At 39.2% G+C, this 14,781-nt stretch overlaps 3 protein-coding genes and 1 long non-coding RNA gene across 6 annotated transcripts; 2 read left to right on the top strand and 2 right to left on the bottom strand.

Annotated features, from left to right (window-relative positions):
* Positions 1-255: 255 nt before the first annotated feature.
* LOC140790072 (probable pectin methylesterase CGR2) lies at positions 256-3,781 on the bottom strand. 2 transcript variants are annotated; one of them, XM_073139987.1, is made up of 7 exons: positions 3,464-3,781; positions 3,115-3,241; positions 2,977-3,016; positions 2,801-2,842; positions 1,932-2,306; positions 1,466-1,521; positions 256-693 (listed from the first exon to the last, which is right to left on the bottom strand). In XM_073139987.1, exons 2-7 carry the CDS (start codon positions 3,235-3,237, stop codon positions 547-549), a joined length of 783 nt encoding a protein of 260 aa, XP_072996088.1. In that variant the 5' UTR covers positions 3,238-3,241; positions 3,464-3,781; the 3' UTR covers positions 256-546. The 2 variants fall into 2 exon arrangements, with proteins under 2 accessions (XP_072996088.1, XP_072996089.1); XM_073139988.1 differs by having other exon boundaries at positions 1,932-2,303.
* Positions 3,782-4,801: 1,020 nt separating this feature from the next.
* LOC140790702 (probable protein phosphatase 2C 9) lies at positions 4,802-6,762 on the bottom strand. Its single transcript, XM_073140899.1, has 4 exons — positions 6,149-6,762; positions 5,715-6,053; positions 5,525-5,630; positions 4,802-5,426 (listed from the first exon to the last, which is right to left on the bottom strand). Exons 1-4 carry the CDS (start codon positions 6,566-6,568, stop codon positions 5,110-5,112), a joined length of 1,182 nt encoding a protein of 393 aa, XP_072997000.1. The 5' UTR covers positions 6,569-6,762; the 3' UTR covers positions 4,802-5,109.
* Positions 6,763-8,213: 1,451 nt separating this feature from the next.
* LOC140791118 (uncharacterized) lies at positions 8,214-9,889 on the top strand. 2 transcript variants are annotated; one of them, XR_012109519.1, is made up of 4 exons: positions 8,214-8,463; positions 8,608-8,663; positions 8,944-9,439; positions 9,656-9,889. It is a non-coding gene; the product is annotated as an uncharacterized lncRNA (long non-coding RNA). The 2 variants fall into 2 exon arrangements; XR_012109518.1 differs by having other exon boundaries at positions 8,218-8,463; positions 9,645-9,887.
* A 2,782-nt stretch (positions 9,890-12,671) lies between these two features.
* Positions 12,672-13,535, top strand: LOC140791199 (uncharacterized). Its single transcript, XM_073141612.1, has one exon. The coding sequence runs from the start codon at positions 12,672-12,674 to the stop codon at positions 13,533-13,535; it is 864 nt and encodes a 287-aa protein (XP_072997713.1).
* The last annotated feature ends 1,246 nt before the right edge of the window (positions 13,536-14,781 follow it).

Below are 14,781 nucleotides of genomic sequence, written 5' to 3'. Positions count from 1 at the left end.
ATGATTACAAATGAAAGTTTAAATCAATTATATTAAAACATTTACCATTATTTTGCTTACCTGTAGCCCTGCATTTCATTTCTTTTCCTTTATACCTGCACATCTTTCATCGGTTCATGAGACAGACTAGATCGGAGCTAGTTTTTATAGAGAATTGCAAGAAAAATGTTAAGTTCACACCGATAGTAATGCTTGAAAATTTTCATGATTTTAATGGGAATGAGATAGCAATGGCAGCACCTGAACACAATTGAATTCAGATAACAAAACCTAGATATGAATAAACAAAACCAAAAGTGTTGCTTATACAAGATAATGAAAATAAATGTGGTTCCACAAAATCTTACAAAAAATGAAGCTAATGGTAGCTTCTTCATGTACATTTGAGCAATAATTAACTAAATTCCTCCAAAGAGAAAAGTAAATGAGAGCAAGTGGAGCAAACTTCACTTCCACAGAACAGATATAAGCACTCAATATGAGAAGTTACAGACAAAGACCAACATAACTGACTTGTTATATCGGAAACCCAATCATTAGAATATGCTAGGAACTAAGATGGAAAACTTGGCAGCTTGGTTTGTAAGATATCTTGCTAAAAGCCTGCTCAAACTTCTTAGATGCAGCTTCATTCTCTTCCAAACCAGTCTGAACAAAGTATCTTATCCACCATGATGAGCTCCTTAATTTTGCCTACAGAAGAATGCCAGGAAAATCAATAGCTAAAGCAATTCCATAGACATAATAAAACAAAATGATTAAAGAAGCCATTTTGATAAAGTTAGTGGATTATCTAATCCCCAAAAAAGACAGGGAGAACAAGCATGATGTAAATCTAACATACAAGATCAGATCCCTAGAAGAACAGTCAGATTGGTATGAGAGACTAGAAGCCAATTGCTTTGCTTCAAACTGGAGTACAGCTCAAAAGTATGAGGTAACGTGAAAGTCAGAACTTTCAGCTACTCCAAAGATATCAAGTTGAGTGCAATATCCTGTTGAAAATTCTTTTAGATTGGTGACAGTTAGTAAATACCAAATTAATCACAATGCCTAACCGCACGGTACAATCAATTTAGTAGAAACTTCTTGGATTTACTGATTCCTTGATAAATGGAACAGTGTTAAAGTATGACGTAACCATAAAGAAAAGTATGATCACTTTGTTAAACGAAACATGACATTTGACTGAGACACCAAGAAGTGAAAAGTGATGGTTGACACATTTAACAAAGATAGTTATGAATTTAAGAATGATAAATTGCCTAAATCTTATACAACATAAGGTAATAGATAAAGATAACATTCTCAAAAGGCAAGCATACAAGTACATAGATGCTAGAAGATTTAGGAAACCAGCATTCCACTATGCCCTTATGTAGAGTTGAACAACAATATATACTCCAAGTGGCTAGAAATTACTAACTGCAAAGTAAAGAATAAACAGTTGTGCTGCAGGGCATACCGGTCTTCCAAATTTTGATAGCTCAGAAATCTTGGACCTTTGCTGACCTGGATAACCTGGTAATAAAGTGGAAGGAGATGATAAAACTGAAGAAGATAAACTCTTTCTTATTGTACTGTACATGAACAAATTGAAAATATTAAGAATTGTATTTGAAGAACAATCATTTAGAAAATGCAACATGTTCTGAGGGAAAATGCGCTTCTAATAGTCATACGGAAAGACATTAAATTTGAAGATCTATCTCAGCTTTTCCATGAATTAGAGCTATCTAAGACACCTAAAATTGAATAGTGTATTATGGTATCTACTTACAAATTGTAATGACCGTCTTTTAACTTATTCTCAGTTCCATATCCAAAAAGTATGTCAGACATGATTGTTTAACACACTAAAACACCTGCAGATTGAGTTTGGAACTACTGAATAAGAATATAAATAGAAATTCAAAGGGTTGTAAGCATACCAGCAAAAATAACAAGCCCATCTGTTGACACCCTCGCCAAATCTGGAAGGGTTTTGTTAAGGTACTTGGGAGATAAATAATCCAGTGCATCTGATACTATGACAAGGTTAAAAGATTTTCGCCTGTATGGTAGAGAAAACTTAATGTCAGCTAGACGCACAAAGCCCTTGCGCACAAGGCTCTTACAGCTACTATCTGTGTCCTCAAGATCATAAGGTTCTATGCCCCAGGCTTCTGTATCATCTTCCTTCAACAACTTCGAAACCACTGTGCAGGTATCTGGGCCTACATGCAGAACTTTTTGCATGGTGTCTCCATAAGTTTTCTTAAGAATAGGTATTGCTTGTAGAACTTCTGATGTGCAAGAAACACCTGCTATAATAAAAATTAATGAAGTCAATCTATCAGTCGCAACTCACAACTCCATGAGATTCTGATAAATAGAAGTTACAGCATCACATTTATGAAGCCATAATAAAGAGTATTATGTCCTACGAACAAGAATGATATCTCTCATTTACATTCTAGACCATTAAAGATACTAGAAATATATTACAATATCAGGGAGCTTCAAAGAACAGAATGTAGTCATAACTAGCAAGATAGCGACAAAAATATCAGCAGTGTGGCTATTCGAATGAAAATGACATTCTTACATTCAGAAGGTAGTGCGACATTGGAAAGTAAAATATGCTTTCAAAGTTTGACTTTTGAGCAATAGTATAAGATAAGAGCTCCAGATAGCAAATAAGGAATGATATCACATTTAGAATTCAGTCGGCAACCACTAAATTATGTGCCAAAACCATTTGACCATGATAAAGAATGTCATATAACTAAATTTAGTAATTGAAGGCCGGGATGTCTACCTTCACTGATTCTTATAGCTTCTTTGCTGCCGTCAAATCCACCTGATAGGCCCGATATGTTAACAGAATTAATATATAGTCTATAAATGAGGGGAAATAAATACTTGTTTGCAAAGTGAGATTCAAAAGGAACTTGTTATCTCTCCGAACATGAGAAAAACATGAATAGCGCTGACCTACGCCTTTGTACGAGTAGCCGATGAGTAGAAAAGCAACCTGAGATTTCACAAGAACCAAATCAATGAGTACTGGAATTGTCGATGGTCTCTAATTTCCCAAAATGGAAAGAAACAGACACAAGTGAAGATTCCCACCAGAACAACCAGTCCGATCGATAGTAGCGGCGATGACCGTGACTTCTGATGTAGAGATCCGCCGATCGGAATGCTTCCGCTGTCGACCAAGCGTCGATTGGGATTAACTACTCTTCTCGCCATGCTTCTGCAATCCTCACAATAAATGAGATCACGGAGACTAGTTAAGGTTATAACAATCTGCAACCCTCGTATAAAATTTACATAAGAAGATGCAAAAAATGTGGGTAGAGTAGAAAAAAATTGCGAACAAATAGAATCAACTAAGCATCGATCTACCGATGTATGAATCTTGCACTATGATATTAGAAATTGAGAGCGCGGAATTGGGAATAGGGTAGAAGAATACCACGAATTTAAGATACAAAATAGCAGCGGCAGCGGCAAAGATCTCGAACTATCCTTCCCCCGATCTAAGCCGAGAGGGAGGGAGAGAGAGAGAGAGAGAGAGTAGCAGTCGCTCAGTACGCTGTCGACGGTGATCCGATCTGGTATAGTATTTATTGAACTCTACTTTAAAGATAAATGAAATAAATGGTTTGCAACCGTATGATCTTCATTTGGAGGACCTGATTTGTGTTCCTTCTTCTTCCCTTTTAAATTTTTTGCAATCAATAAATATAATAAATTAAATACATCGCGATCTCAAGTATTGCTTGCTGGGATTAATAAAGAATTAGGAATACTAATTCACATAGTACGAACGGTTAAGTGTATAAATTGGTTTGCCAACTTTTTGGAAATTGTGGGCCCTCGTCAACATGACTGGGAGGGGCGTCGATCCGGTAACTAGGTCACCCTTCTTTATCGTCGATCGAACTCATCCCTTGATGTTGGCGGCACTCCAAAGGTGTCCGCCACCATTGGTGCTTGCTTGCTTATTCACAACCCGAATTTGTATTGTGTTCTCTCCTTGTTTAACCAGATGCAAAGTTTTGATGTCGAACCCAATGGGTTGTGACCTTCCACCATTTGCTATATTACAATGCTTTACTAGTTTGTGGTACGTGTTGGGTCTATTGTAATTGTAAGCGATCCTATTTCACTAGTGTTATTCCATCTAGTTTTTATTTCTTTTATTACTTACTTGACGCTATTATTTATATATATAATCTTAGTCTGCATTCAGTTAAATTGTAGCCGTTCCCTTGTTATCAGTCTACCAACTCTGATGAAACACACGGACCTGTTTAGACAATTCCTTGAGAATTAGTAGGTGGAATTAATGTGTTAATTAATGCACACACGCAAGCTTTGGTTTGACTTGCGTCCGCGAATAATTCTTTATTTTCACGGGGCATGTATTAACAACAATCAACAGCCTGTATAGGCATAATCCGCAGCACGTGTGTGCTTTGAGGGTTTCCGGAGCATTTTATCTAATATTAGCACAACGTCGTAAAGCAGCTAAAAGAGTTCATTGTAAACAATTTCGAAGCAATTGCTTTGTAAAAAAGGATTCCAAATCCAGATTAGTGGAGAATGCAACGTGGACTTCTTATAATTCTTCTAATCGATGACCTAGCTACTTGGGATATCATCGCCTTAAACACAGAAAACCACGGGCAGTAATTGTCTGTCACCCAACGGGATATGTGCGAAGATTGATTTGAGATGAATTATGAGAGGCAACAAATTGTTTTCCTCAAGGCTGAAACCCAGACAACAGAGAAACAAAACAATTAAATTGCTCGGAAATTTCCGATCGTTTTTTATGCAAGGTTTACAGCGAAAGAAGGGAATACAAAACTAATCCGCTACAATTTCAACTGCAATGATTTCAATTTTGTGGCCTTTCCAAATTCCTACCCTTCAATCCACCCTTTGCTGGACTTTGGGTCTTCCGTTAACTACTACTTTGGTAAACGAAAATAAAATAAAATAATATATATATATATATATATGTAAGAAAACTAAAAAGAATCTATAAATTCTAAATTTGAGACAATTAGTCTCTCTTCCATCATCATCACACAGACAGACGCACGTCTTCGGCTACAATTTCCTCTGCCTGAGATCGACGACAACCACGCTCACATTATCCGCGCTCTGTCTCGCCAAGGCCAGCTTCGTCAGCAGCACCGCTGCCTCAGCACAAGCCTTATCCGATCCTCTTCCGTTATCCTCCCACTTTCCTTCCTCAGGAGGTGTGCTGTTCCGCAGACACACACGCACGATTTCGCACGCCATCTCGTTTGTCACAACGTCCCACAGCCCATCGCTCGCCAGGATAAGACACTCGTCTTCTTCTCCCCTCTCCGCTACCGTCACTTCCGGTTCCGATATCACAAACGGCTTCAGATAACCATCACCTGATAGCGGATAACCGTCAAATTATTAACCTTAATTCCGTAATACGAACTAATTCTTGTCTAATAGCAGATAAAAGCTTAAACGCCAATCAACTCACCGATGGCTCGGGACATGGCGAGCACTCCAAGAACCCTCGCTCCATCCCAGTAGATTACTCGCCCGCCAGCCGCATGGATTCGTTGTAACTCGTCCGGGCGATCCGGCTGAACCAAACAAAGAACCCAAAATCGTCATTTCCCTTGCAATTTTCTTTTCTTTCTTCAAGAGTTTAATGGTTGGAAGTGTACCTTGTGGTCGGTGGAGAGAGGGATGGGAACGCCTTTACGGGAGAGGACGGCGCGGGAATCACCGCAATTGGCGACAACGATTTGGGTTGGGCCGACGACGGCAACGACGGCGGTGGAGCCCACGTGTTCGCACTTGGGCGTCAGCAGCTCGCACCGGCAGTTGGACTTCCGCGGCCGGCCGTCGATGGTGCAACATCCGACCGCCTCCGCGTCCATCCGCGAGAAGCTTTTCTCCATCAATAGCTTCCAGCCTCCCTGCGGCAGGGTATCGCTGGATCCTAACGACTTTACCTCCTCTGCAACCATCCCATACATCCTTTGCCTACAGGATTCCGCTACCTGTATATATACATATAGATAGAATCCCACTTGAATACATCAACTCAATAACGAGCGAGATAAGAGAGGTGAGCATAAGAGAACAGAACGTTTACATGGGAGCAACCGTGGCCATCGAAGACGCCAAAGAAATGGTATCTCCCGGTAGCTCTTTGTACGAAATCGGGGCGAATAGAGACGGTATCCTCCATATCCCGCCTCCGGCCGCAGACGGAGGTTACTCCGTACCTTGGGCAGTGATCGGACGTCTCCGATTGAACGGAGGTCACTCTTGGACGGTCTGGATTCGAGGTCGCTGGACTCCCGTTTCCATCGCCAACAGTGTCGACGGCCACATCCTTCTCCTCCAACCTCTGCCGCTTTCGCTTTGCCTCTTCCGGCGAAGGCATCGTCTCCGCCTCGGCAACGAACCTGTACCGCCGGATCTCCATTCTCCTCCGCCTCGCTGCCCGAGACGTCGGCTCGGACGACGCTTTCGTCGTCGCCTCCGACGAGCTCGCAACGTCGCGCAGCATATCTCCGCCGTGGCTAAAGCTTCGAAACCCTTAAAAGACGTCGCTCGTGCTTTTCCTTCTCACCCTCGAGCTCCCGGGAGAGATTTAATAATAAATGGCCAAGGAGAAGAAGGAAAGATGCAACAGAGCCAGTATATATCGGGCAGCTACCCGTCAACATCACGGGCAGCCCGGTGGACAGGTACATTTGGTATGACGTTCCTTGAGGATGGAATCTGAGCCGTTCATAAGGGACGCGTGGTCCTCTTCAGTCGAATGCGGGACACGTGGTCCATAAGAGGAAGACACTTAGCTGTCGCAGGTCCTTCCCTTTCCTCGGTCTCACACGATGCTTTTCCTCGAAAAAGCAAGGTAACATCGTGCGGGAAAACCGAATTATCTGCGATCTTGCCTCGGTCTGAGCCTTTACCGTCGATCATGACACCTGGAGATATCTCGCTCGTCTCGCAGGTGTTTCTTGTTCGAAACAGTGTATTCGCTGTTTTTTGCTTATTTATTTGGCGTTGGAATATTGACACGTTCACAGTCGACGTGGTTGACGCCTGCGAGAAGGCAATAATAAAGTATTAAGAGATATAGAGGTAAGTTTGCTGCATCTTCGAAACGTGTCGAAGTCACCGTGTATTCGGCTTGGGATCTTGCTCAGATCACGAGGCCACGTTTCCAGGTTCGTACATCAATCTATTCCCTCTTAACAACTTTTTTCTTTCCCCTCCCCCCAACCCCAACCCCAACCCCTTTTCAATTCTAAAGATCAGGCGGCCCCTAATTGGTCACGTTGAAGGACACTTGTCATCATCTCAGGGGGCTCATTTATTAAAAATAAAAAAAAACTTTGGTTTAACCTAAAAAAATAAGGGACACCTAACTTCTTTTAATGATGATGACCCATGTTGTTGCTGATGAGAGCCCTAATATGATGGAGGACACGTAAGCTGTACGACCAGTACAACGACGGTTCTTAGTAGAGTTAATAAATTTTTCTATGACGTGTCGAATCGTTTTGCATATTGCTGGCAGGAAATGATCTTTGTAACTATCGCTCTTATTTTGGAGCATCTCTAATTAAGTGCTATGCGATTAAAGATTTAAAAGAAACTCGTTGTCAAATTTTTTTTACATCTTACGAGGAAACATAATGACGTATAAAGTATATAATGACCTCAAACAAATTAAGAAGGAAGGGACTCGATCTTATCCAAATCCAAATACTCGGTAGTGTTGCACGTCAAAGGTTACAGTATGTTTCGCTCTCATTATCCTAAGGTCTAATCACATTACACATTATACATTACAGAGATGTCGTCATATGAGCCAACCTCCTATTCGTTAAATGCTTCAACGCCACCAATAGCAAAGGCTTGGAGTGGACTATAGAGGTAGGAAGAAATCTTTAATTTGATATACGATAAAATTGTATTGCTTCTTAATATTCGTCTAGATTAAGGGCCGTGTTTATATATATATATATATATATATATATAGTTGCGGTAAGCAAACAACTCAATCCTTTTGCTTCCTTTACGATGGATGTTAGCTGCTGTGTTGATATGGGACACACGAACATGGGCTGTCAGACACAAAGTGGGACCCAGCGGGTGAGCCACGCATCACGAGGCAGCATTCTGAAAGGATCTTCCGCTTTTGGTGGGCCGGCCCAATAAATTACTTCTCTGTTCTCAGGCCCTTGTTTCAACAACTCTGGTACATTACCGCAGTTTCGCATTTCTTCGAGCACTTGGTCTGCGTCCTCTTTACTGCCACGGGCGTCCCCGCTACGGCCCAAGCGCTCAGGAATCCCTCCATTACATTACGGCTTCTGCTGGAGAGATATTGAAGAATAAGTTGAGAGAGGAATTAGAATAATTTCTGCAAGTTTGGTCCATTTATCACATGTAAGTTCATTTACGATACAATCTTTACATTGCAATGTCGTGAAAGACATCATATATTTATTTTACTAAAATCCAATTCGTATTGCGTTGCCCGGCTAGATTTATACAGAGCATGAATACTTATCTTCTGATGATCATATGTAGGTCCAGCAATTATGGAGAGTTCATTTGACTAGTTGATGTTGCTTCATTGGATGGAGGTAGATGAAAAATTACCTAGAGGTTTAATTGTGTGCAATTCTAACTTGCTTTCTGATACATAGTTTACTTGGTTTATAATTAGATCATGTGAAAGGATGCCATGATGATTTCTACAAATACATTTTGTACGTAGTATCCGAAAATTATTCTTAATCATATCTTAACTATCGTTTTGTACGAAGAAAAATGAATAATTTAATTGGGAGTCTCGCAGAAGATCTTGATGACAGATTCTCTTCATATAATATATCAAACTCCTCGCTGTTTCTTGACATATAGACATATTCTGCATTGTTCTACGGATTCGTGACGTACAAGATGATGGTCTGGCGAGTTGCTTCTTCATTGTTGATCGAGAATTGGCAATTAAATGTGGGGGTAAGATTGGTACTTTTGCAATCACAATCAAAAACACGTAGCCAGTTCGGTAGGTGGCTTGGTCAGTAAAGCAAATGATTGAAAGTGAAATCTGAAGAAAATTTCCAACAAGATTTAAGCGTCACCCACATGAATTCCAATCTTGCGCTTTGATTTGCTCTTCCACAGTTACCATCAATACTACAATTGTGGAGAGGAGAGGTGAGCTGTTTGGAGTTTGGACTAAAAGGAGATGTCCTTCAAGTCGAATGGAAGGCAAGAGATGTTGCTATCAGTAATATTCAACCTAGAAGCTGCTGCACTGACATCATGTGTTATTATTCTACGATGGATTCTGCAGCTAGCCTCACTGTTTGAGAAAGATGCTCATATCACACAATATAAAAATTGTTGATTTGTAAGTGATTATTAAAGACTACTGTTTTTTTCTCTTGTTTTTACTTCCTCGAATAATCATATTTTGATACAATATCATATAAAATGCATGGATGATCGCAAGAATATTTTATGAAAAGATTCTCCAAATGCACCTTTTTGTCAGTGTGTGGTTACAATATTATTTTTTGGAATAGTTGCACCGTCTAACTCGTACCTTGATTTAGTTTAATATCAGGTGGGGAGTATAGATGATATACACTTAGTACTCAGACTCACACAGGCCTTTATCACACAAGCTTCTTGACGATAGCCCAGAGAAAAGCCTAAAGATGTTAATAGTTCAGAGAACTTTTATTATGAGAATATGGAAAGCCACATCAGTGCACTGCTCGGAATATTATTGACATTTGAAGCAGCCTTGTCGCTGTACGAGTGAAGTTGCTTTGTGTCATGCATAACAGCATGTGTATCAAATTTTATCGATTTGGCATATGGTATATATTGAGTTGTCTATTGTCTCCGATATCACAGTTATTGTTACTTTTTGGCTGTTCTGTCAATATTCTAAACAATAATCATTGAAATATCTATCTATCTATCTATCTATCTATCTATATATGTAGGCTTAAGGAAATAACAATTGACGCTTCCTTTCCCGGGTTCTTCTGGATGGTTAGTTTCAAGCCAGTCCTACCTGATCAAGAGAAGTTTTTGCGCTTTAATAGTACTAACTATATATTATTGCTGTAGCTCTGCACATAAGTTAATTTAGTTTTCAGCAGTTGCAGAAGCTTAATCAGCAGAATACCAATTTATCAGTTGTATCTCATCAGATGAAGGAAATTGAAGTAAAGTGCCCAGTCTGACGTGCATTGAAACAGTAAAAAATAATCTTGAAATATATTAACTCAGCTAAGAACAAGAAACATGACCATTTATTGAACAATGAATTATACAGCATAAATACATACAAGAAATAGTGCTTAAGTAATAGGGCAAGGCAAGAGATTTGATTACAAAAGCACTGGAAGACGGAACAGCTGACTGCGCTCATGATCTTCCAACTGCAGACTTAGTCTGCAACCATCGTGATCAGCTACAGCTTAGAGTTAGCAAACAGAAGAGGAACTATAAATTGGTCAAATTAATAATGTTTACAGGAGAATCACTGTTGTGGTATTGACATCTGTCGTGTTTTTAACAGTGATAAACTTTGAAGACAGATACCCTGTTGTACAGATAATCCACAAGATAAAAAAGCATCGTATCATGCATATTATTGAATCCAATTTATTCCATAAGTAACACTTGTAAATATAGGAGAGCTCAACACATCGTACGAAGAAATAGTAACAAAAGACTCGAATAATATGAGTCAAATGTATGTTCTTACTCCAAAAGGTCACCTCCATAATCACTAATGCTTTAGCTGCACGCACTAAGCCCAACTGGTTCAGAAAAGACTCGAAATTATACACTTACAATTCTCCTTTTCTTTCCTTAATTCACTACTTTTAATAGTCAACACCATGAGCTCGATTTGATTTCATTTCTTACGTTACTGTCATTCTTCAAGCAAAATAATTTGCAATTGAAGAGTCACTTCAAAGAAACTTGGGTAATAGAGACACTTCAGAAGATAAGACAAAGGAAAAGATATATATATATATATATATATATATATATATATTTTTTTTTTTTTTTCTTTTCGTTGACAGATTATCTTTGACTGGTGCATGTTATTAAAGGTGAAGAATGATTAAAAACCGAAAATGAGTTCGTGGCTCTAGTTTTGTCTACTCTGTTGGAATGATAAGGGTAGGTTTATATGATATGCCTTATTCTCCATAGTGTGAGGAACGTTCCTTAATACTAATACTAAGCTAATACATTTTTAAATGCTAAAATTACCACATATATGTTCTTATTTCGAGATGAGATATGGAAAGCAATACTTAGCTCTAAGAAGAAAAAAATCTGAGAGAGAGAGAGAGAGAGAGAGAGAGAGAGTTGTATACCTTTCTTCCAAATCAAGAGCAAAAGGAAAGAAGAAATTGGAAGATTGAGTACTGTTATATAACTAGTAATTTTCTTAATTGACCTGTTGTATTGACCTTATGACGAAGATGTGACGAAAAGGACTCTGGCACAAGCAATATTTAATAGAATTAACAAACAACACTTGAGAATTAACAACAATTCTTTCGCCATCTTTTCTCGAGAAACTCCTTCGATCGGTTCCAAATAAAATATTTGTGTTGATTACAAGTGGTCAATTGTTTAATTACTTTGATTTGTTCAAGCAAATGAGATATCCTTGACAAGAAAAACCCGTGAAGTTGAACATGATCGAAAGGAGGAAATTTATATTTTTCTTATCCATAGTACTTCTCTTATTGCATGCATCCCTGATTAATACGAGAAAATGAAAGGACTCCTGAAATCAAAGTCGAACCCCACATCAAGATTAATTGGTCGAGTTCTTTCCTCCTCTTGTCGGCAAGCATTCTACACTAGGAAATACTTATTTTGGCTAACAATTCATTAATAGACGATGACGCTTCAGTTTTCAAGAACATTAATCTTTTAGTTTTACGCTTATAAATGTATAGCTAGCTACACGCAGGCATACAGAGATTATATGCAAATAAAATAAGTAGCTTCAGTAAATATCCTTCAAGATGATTTATATACATATATATATATTATATATGGGAGGTAGCTAGCCTAGGTGGACTGTTGTTGAGTGTGAGAAGAACACTTCGAATGTTGTCGTTTAAGAGCAGGCACTCCCACTTGAAGTTGATTTGGTGTTATCATGTCGCTGTTGCCAATATTGTTCCAGGCTTACGGACAAACTATTCTAATCTTTCTCTAATGGCATAAAATTAGTTTCCTGCATATTGCACCCGCCTAATGTAGAGGATTGTGATAATTGACCTTCCATATAACTTCCCTACTAATTATTGGGTGGGAAATTAAACAACCTCAAGATATTTACTAAAAGAGGTAATAAATCCGGCCTCAAGGTCAAATTTGCTTGTAAAGCTCATAAAGTAGAACAGTTACATTTTGTTTCTTCAGAGATTCTCATGTATGTTTCTGTCTTTCCAACTTGGATACAGATGTTCTCCTCCATCTCTATTCAACTTTTTCTATAATTCCTTTCAGCAATCACATATCGAAGCAACTACTCCTCAGTCCCCTTCTCCCCTCTCCTCCATCACTCAGATCTCCCTCATCCATGCGCTATGGACCAAGCTAGGCTTTGGATGTGGCAAAGAAGGAAGCTGAGTCACGAAAGCCCTCTCCTAAGATCCCATATTTCTGCCATCGCCGCCGTAGGATCCACCTACCATGAGTCTTGGGAGGAGCAAGCCTTCGCAGAAGACTTCGCGGGCCACTTGGGTAGTTGTACGTGGCCTCCAAGATCCTACTCGTGCAGCTTTTGCAGAAGAGAATTCCGATCGGCGCAAGCTCTCGGCGGTCACATGAACGTGCACCGCAGAGACCGAGCTCGGCTCAAGCAATCCTCAAGCCCAAATGATGATCAGAACCAAGATGCTAGTGATGACCATGAACATTTAAATACTCCATTCACATCAGTACCAACATCACACCCTCCTCAGGTTGGTTCCCTTGTGTATAGTTCTAAAGCTATGTTTAATTCTCCTCTCTCTCCTTCAAGAGCTCCAGTTGCATCTGCCAAAGTGATTGGAAATGAGCCTGGATTTGCTTCTACCTCCTATTTTAAGCCTTGTATTCGAGAGAACCAGAAAGAATCTCTTCTATCTATCATTTCATCGGTCGAAGATCCAAGAAACAATCCGCTGATCGCTACCACGGAATTAGGCCTTGGAAGAGATGATTCAAACTTACGGGAAGTGAGCAGTCGGGTAGAAAAAGATCGAGATGAATACGACTATGAGGTCAACAGTAGCAAGAAACGGAAGATTGATCTAAAATCTCCTTTATTGACAAGGTCATCTTCGGGCAATTGGCAACACCTCCAAACCGAGGAATTCAAACTTTGTCCTATCCCGGTAGAGGAATTAGATCTTGAGCTCAGGCTCGGGAATCCCCCGAAGGTTAAAAAAAACTCCAGTGCTAGCTGAACATATACATGCCTTGCTCTTGGATTCATTAGGATGCTCCATTCCAAGTACTATTTAGTTTGATCTCTTTTCCTTCTCTTTGCTTTATCCTTTTAGTAATTAATCTGCAAAAAGTCCATGTTATATCTTTGAATTTATCAATTGCTTGAAGTTTGTTTATCTTTGATAATAGTAATTGTAACCATGAGCTAGTCATCGTGCCAAGCATTAATTAATTATAGAGAACTTCAATCTTGAGATCTGGCGAAGTTTGCATACGATCAACACCTTGGCCTTGTTTCGATATGCAAAATACTATAGGTATGTGAATTAAAGGATCCATTTTATCATTTTAGTTCTTGCTATGGAGATCGTAATTGTTTCATATTAGGCATAGGATTATTTCTTTCCCCTCGAAAAAACTGTGATATATGTTACTCAAATCACGAGTTTTCTAGCATTACTTACTTCATAATGCCCGGCCGCTCCATTTGTAACAAGGCTACTATATATACCATCTAATTCCCATCTTAACGTCTTGGTCTCTTTTCTTTTCTTTCAGATTCTCTAAACTGTGAATACGTCTAATGGTCTTAATTTTTTCTCATTTAAAATAAGACGATAAAATGTGAATACAATTATTAGACAGAAGTTAATCTTATCCTTCTATCTCTAATAACGTTAGGGCAACACTGCGGTAGATTCTTATCAGTTGCGAGGTTGTTAATCGATGTCGTTTCTCCTCTTCTCTTTCTTCCTTTTGTTTTCCCCTTTTAGGAAACACTATGTGGTGTGTTTTTATGATTTGATCATATACTCCATATGGGGTTACTCTTGTTTATTCCAAATTTAGCCTAACAGAAGCTGGTCGATCGATTTGTTGCTATATGTCATACAATATATACTTTCAAATCTGCTTCTTTTATGCTTAGGTGAGAGAGAGAAGAGAGAGTTTTATGAGGAGCAGGCTGTGTCTTTAAAGGGTCATGGGAAGTGATGAGGGTTGTTTTTTTTCCTACCTGTCGAGGTCGTTCACTGACACATTCCAGCACTAGAACTAAACCCAACTTGCATGTGATTCTGTCTTAGAGTATTTGTGCTCTGATGCTGCAGTACATGTTGATTCCCTTTTCTGCACTCTCGCAGCATTAGACAGATGATCTCTCTTCTCCATAAATTCACATTCCATCCATATCTCCCTTCTTTCTTTCTTTCTTTTTCTTTTTTCTCCTCCTCTTCCTCCCTCCTCAGAACTCCATAACATATA

This window comes from Typha latifolia, chromosome 6 (assembly GCF_019914945.1).
Source record: "Typha latifolia isolate L0001 chromosome 6, TyphaL0001v2, whole genome shotgun sequence".
Classification (NCBI taxonomy): domain Eukaryota; kingdom Viridiplantae; phylum Streptophyta; class Magnoliopsida; order Poales; family Typhaceae; genus Typha; species Typha latifolia.
This window is presented reverse-complemented; position numbering and strand designations above follow the sequence as displayed.

Coding starts and splice junctions, on each gene's coding strand:
- LOC140790072 (XM_073139987.1), bottom strand. CDS start 3,237: ATGGCGAGAAGAGTAGTTAATCCCAATCGACGCTTGGTCGACAGCGGA. Junction 2,843..2,976: donor CTACTCGTACAAAGGCGTAG/GTCAGCGCTATT, acceptor CGGGCCTATCAG/GTGGATTTGACGGCAGCAAA. Junction 1,522..1,931: donor TGGGCTTGTTATTTTTGCTG/GTATGCTTACAA, acceptor CTTTATTACCAG/GTTATCCAGGTCAGCAAAGG.
- LOC140790702 (XM_073140899.1), bottom strand. CDS start 6,568: ATGCTGCGCGACGTTGCGAGCTCGTCGGAGGCGACGACGAAAGCGTCG. Junction 6,054..6,148: donor ATGGCCACGGTTGCTCCCAT/GTAAACGTTCTG, acceptor GTATATATACAG/GTAGCGGAATCCTGTAGGCA. Junction 5,631..5,714: donor CTCTCTCCACCGACCACAAG/GTACACTTCCAA, acceptor TGTTTGGTTCAG/CCGGATCGCCCGGACGAGTT.
- LOC140791199 (XM_073141612.1), top strand. CDS start 12,672: ATGGACCAAGCTAGGCTTTGGATGTGGCAAAGAAGGAAGCTGAGTCAC.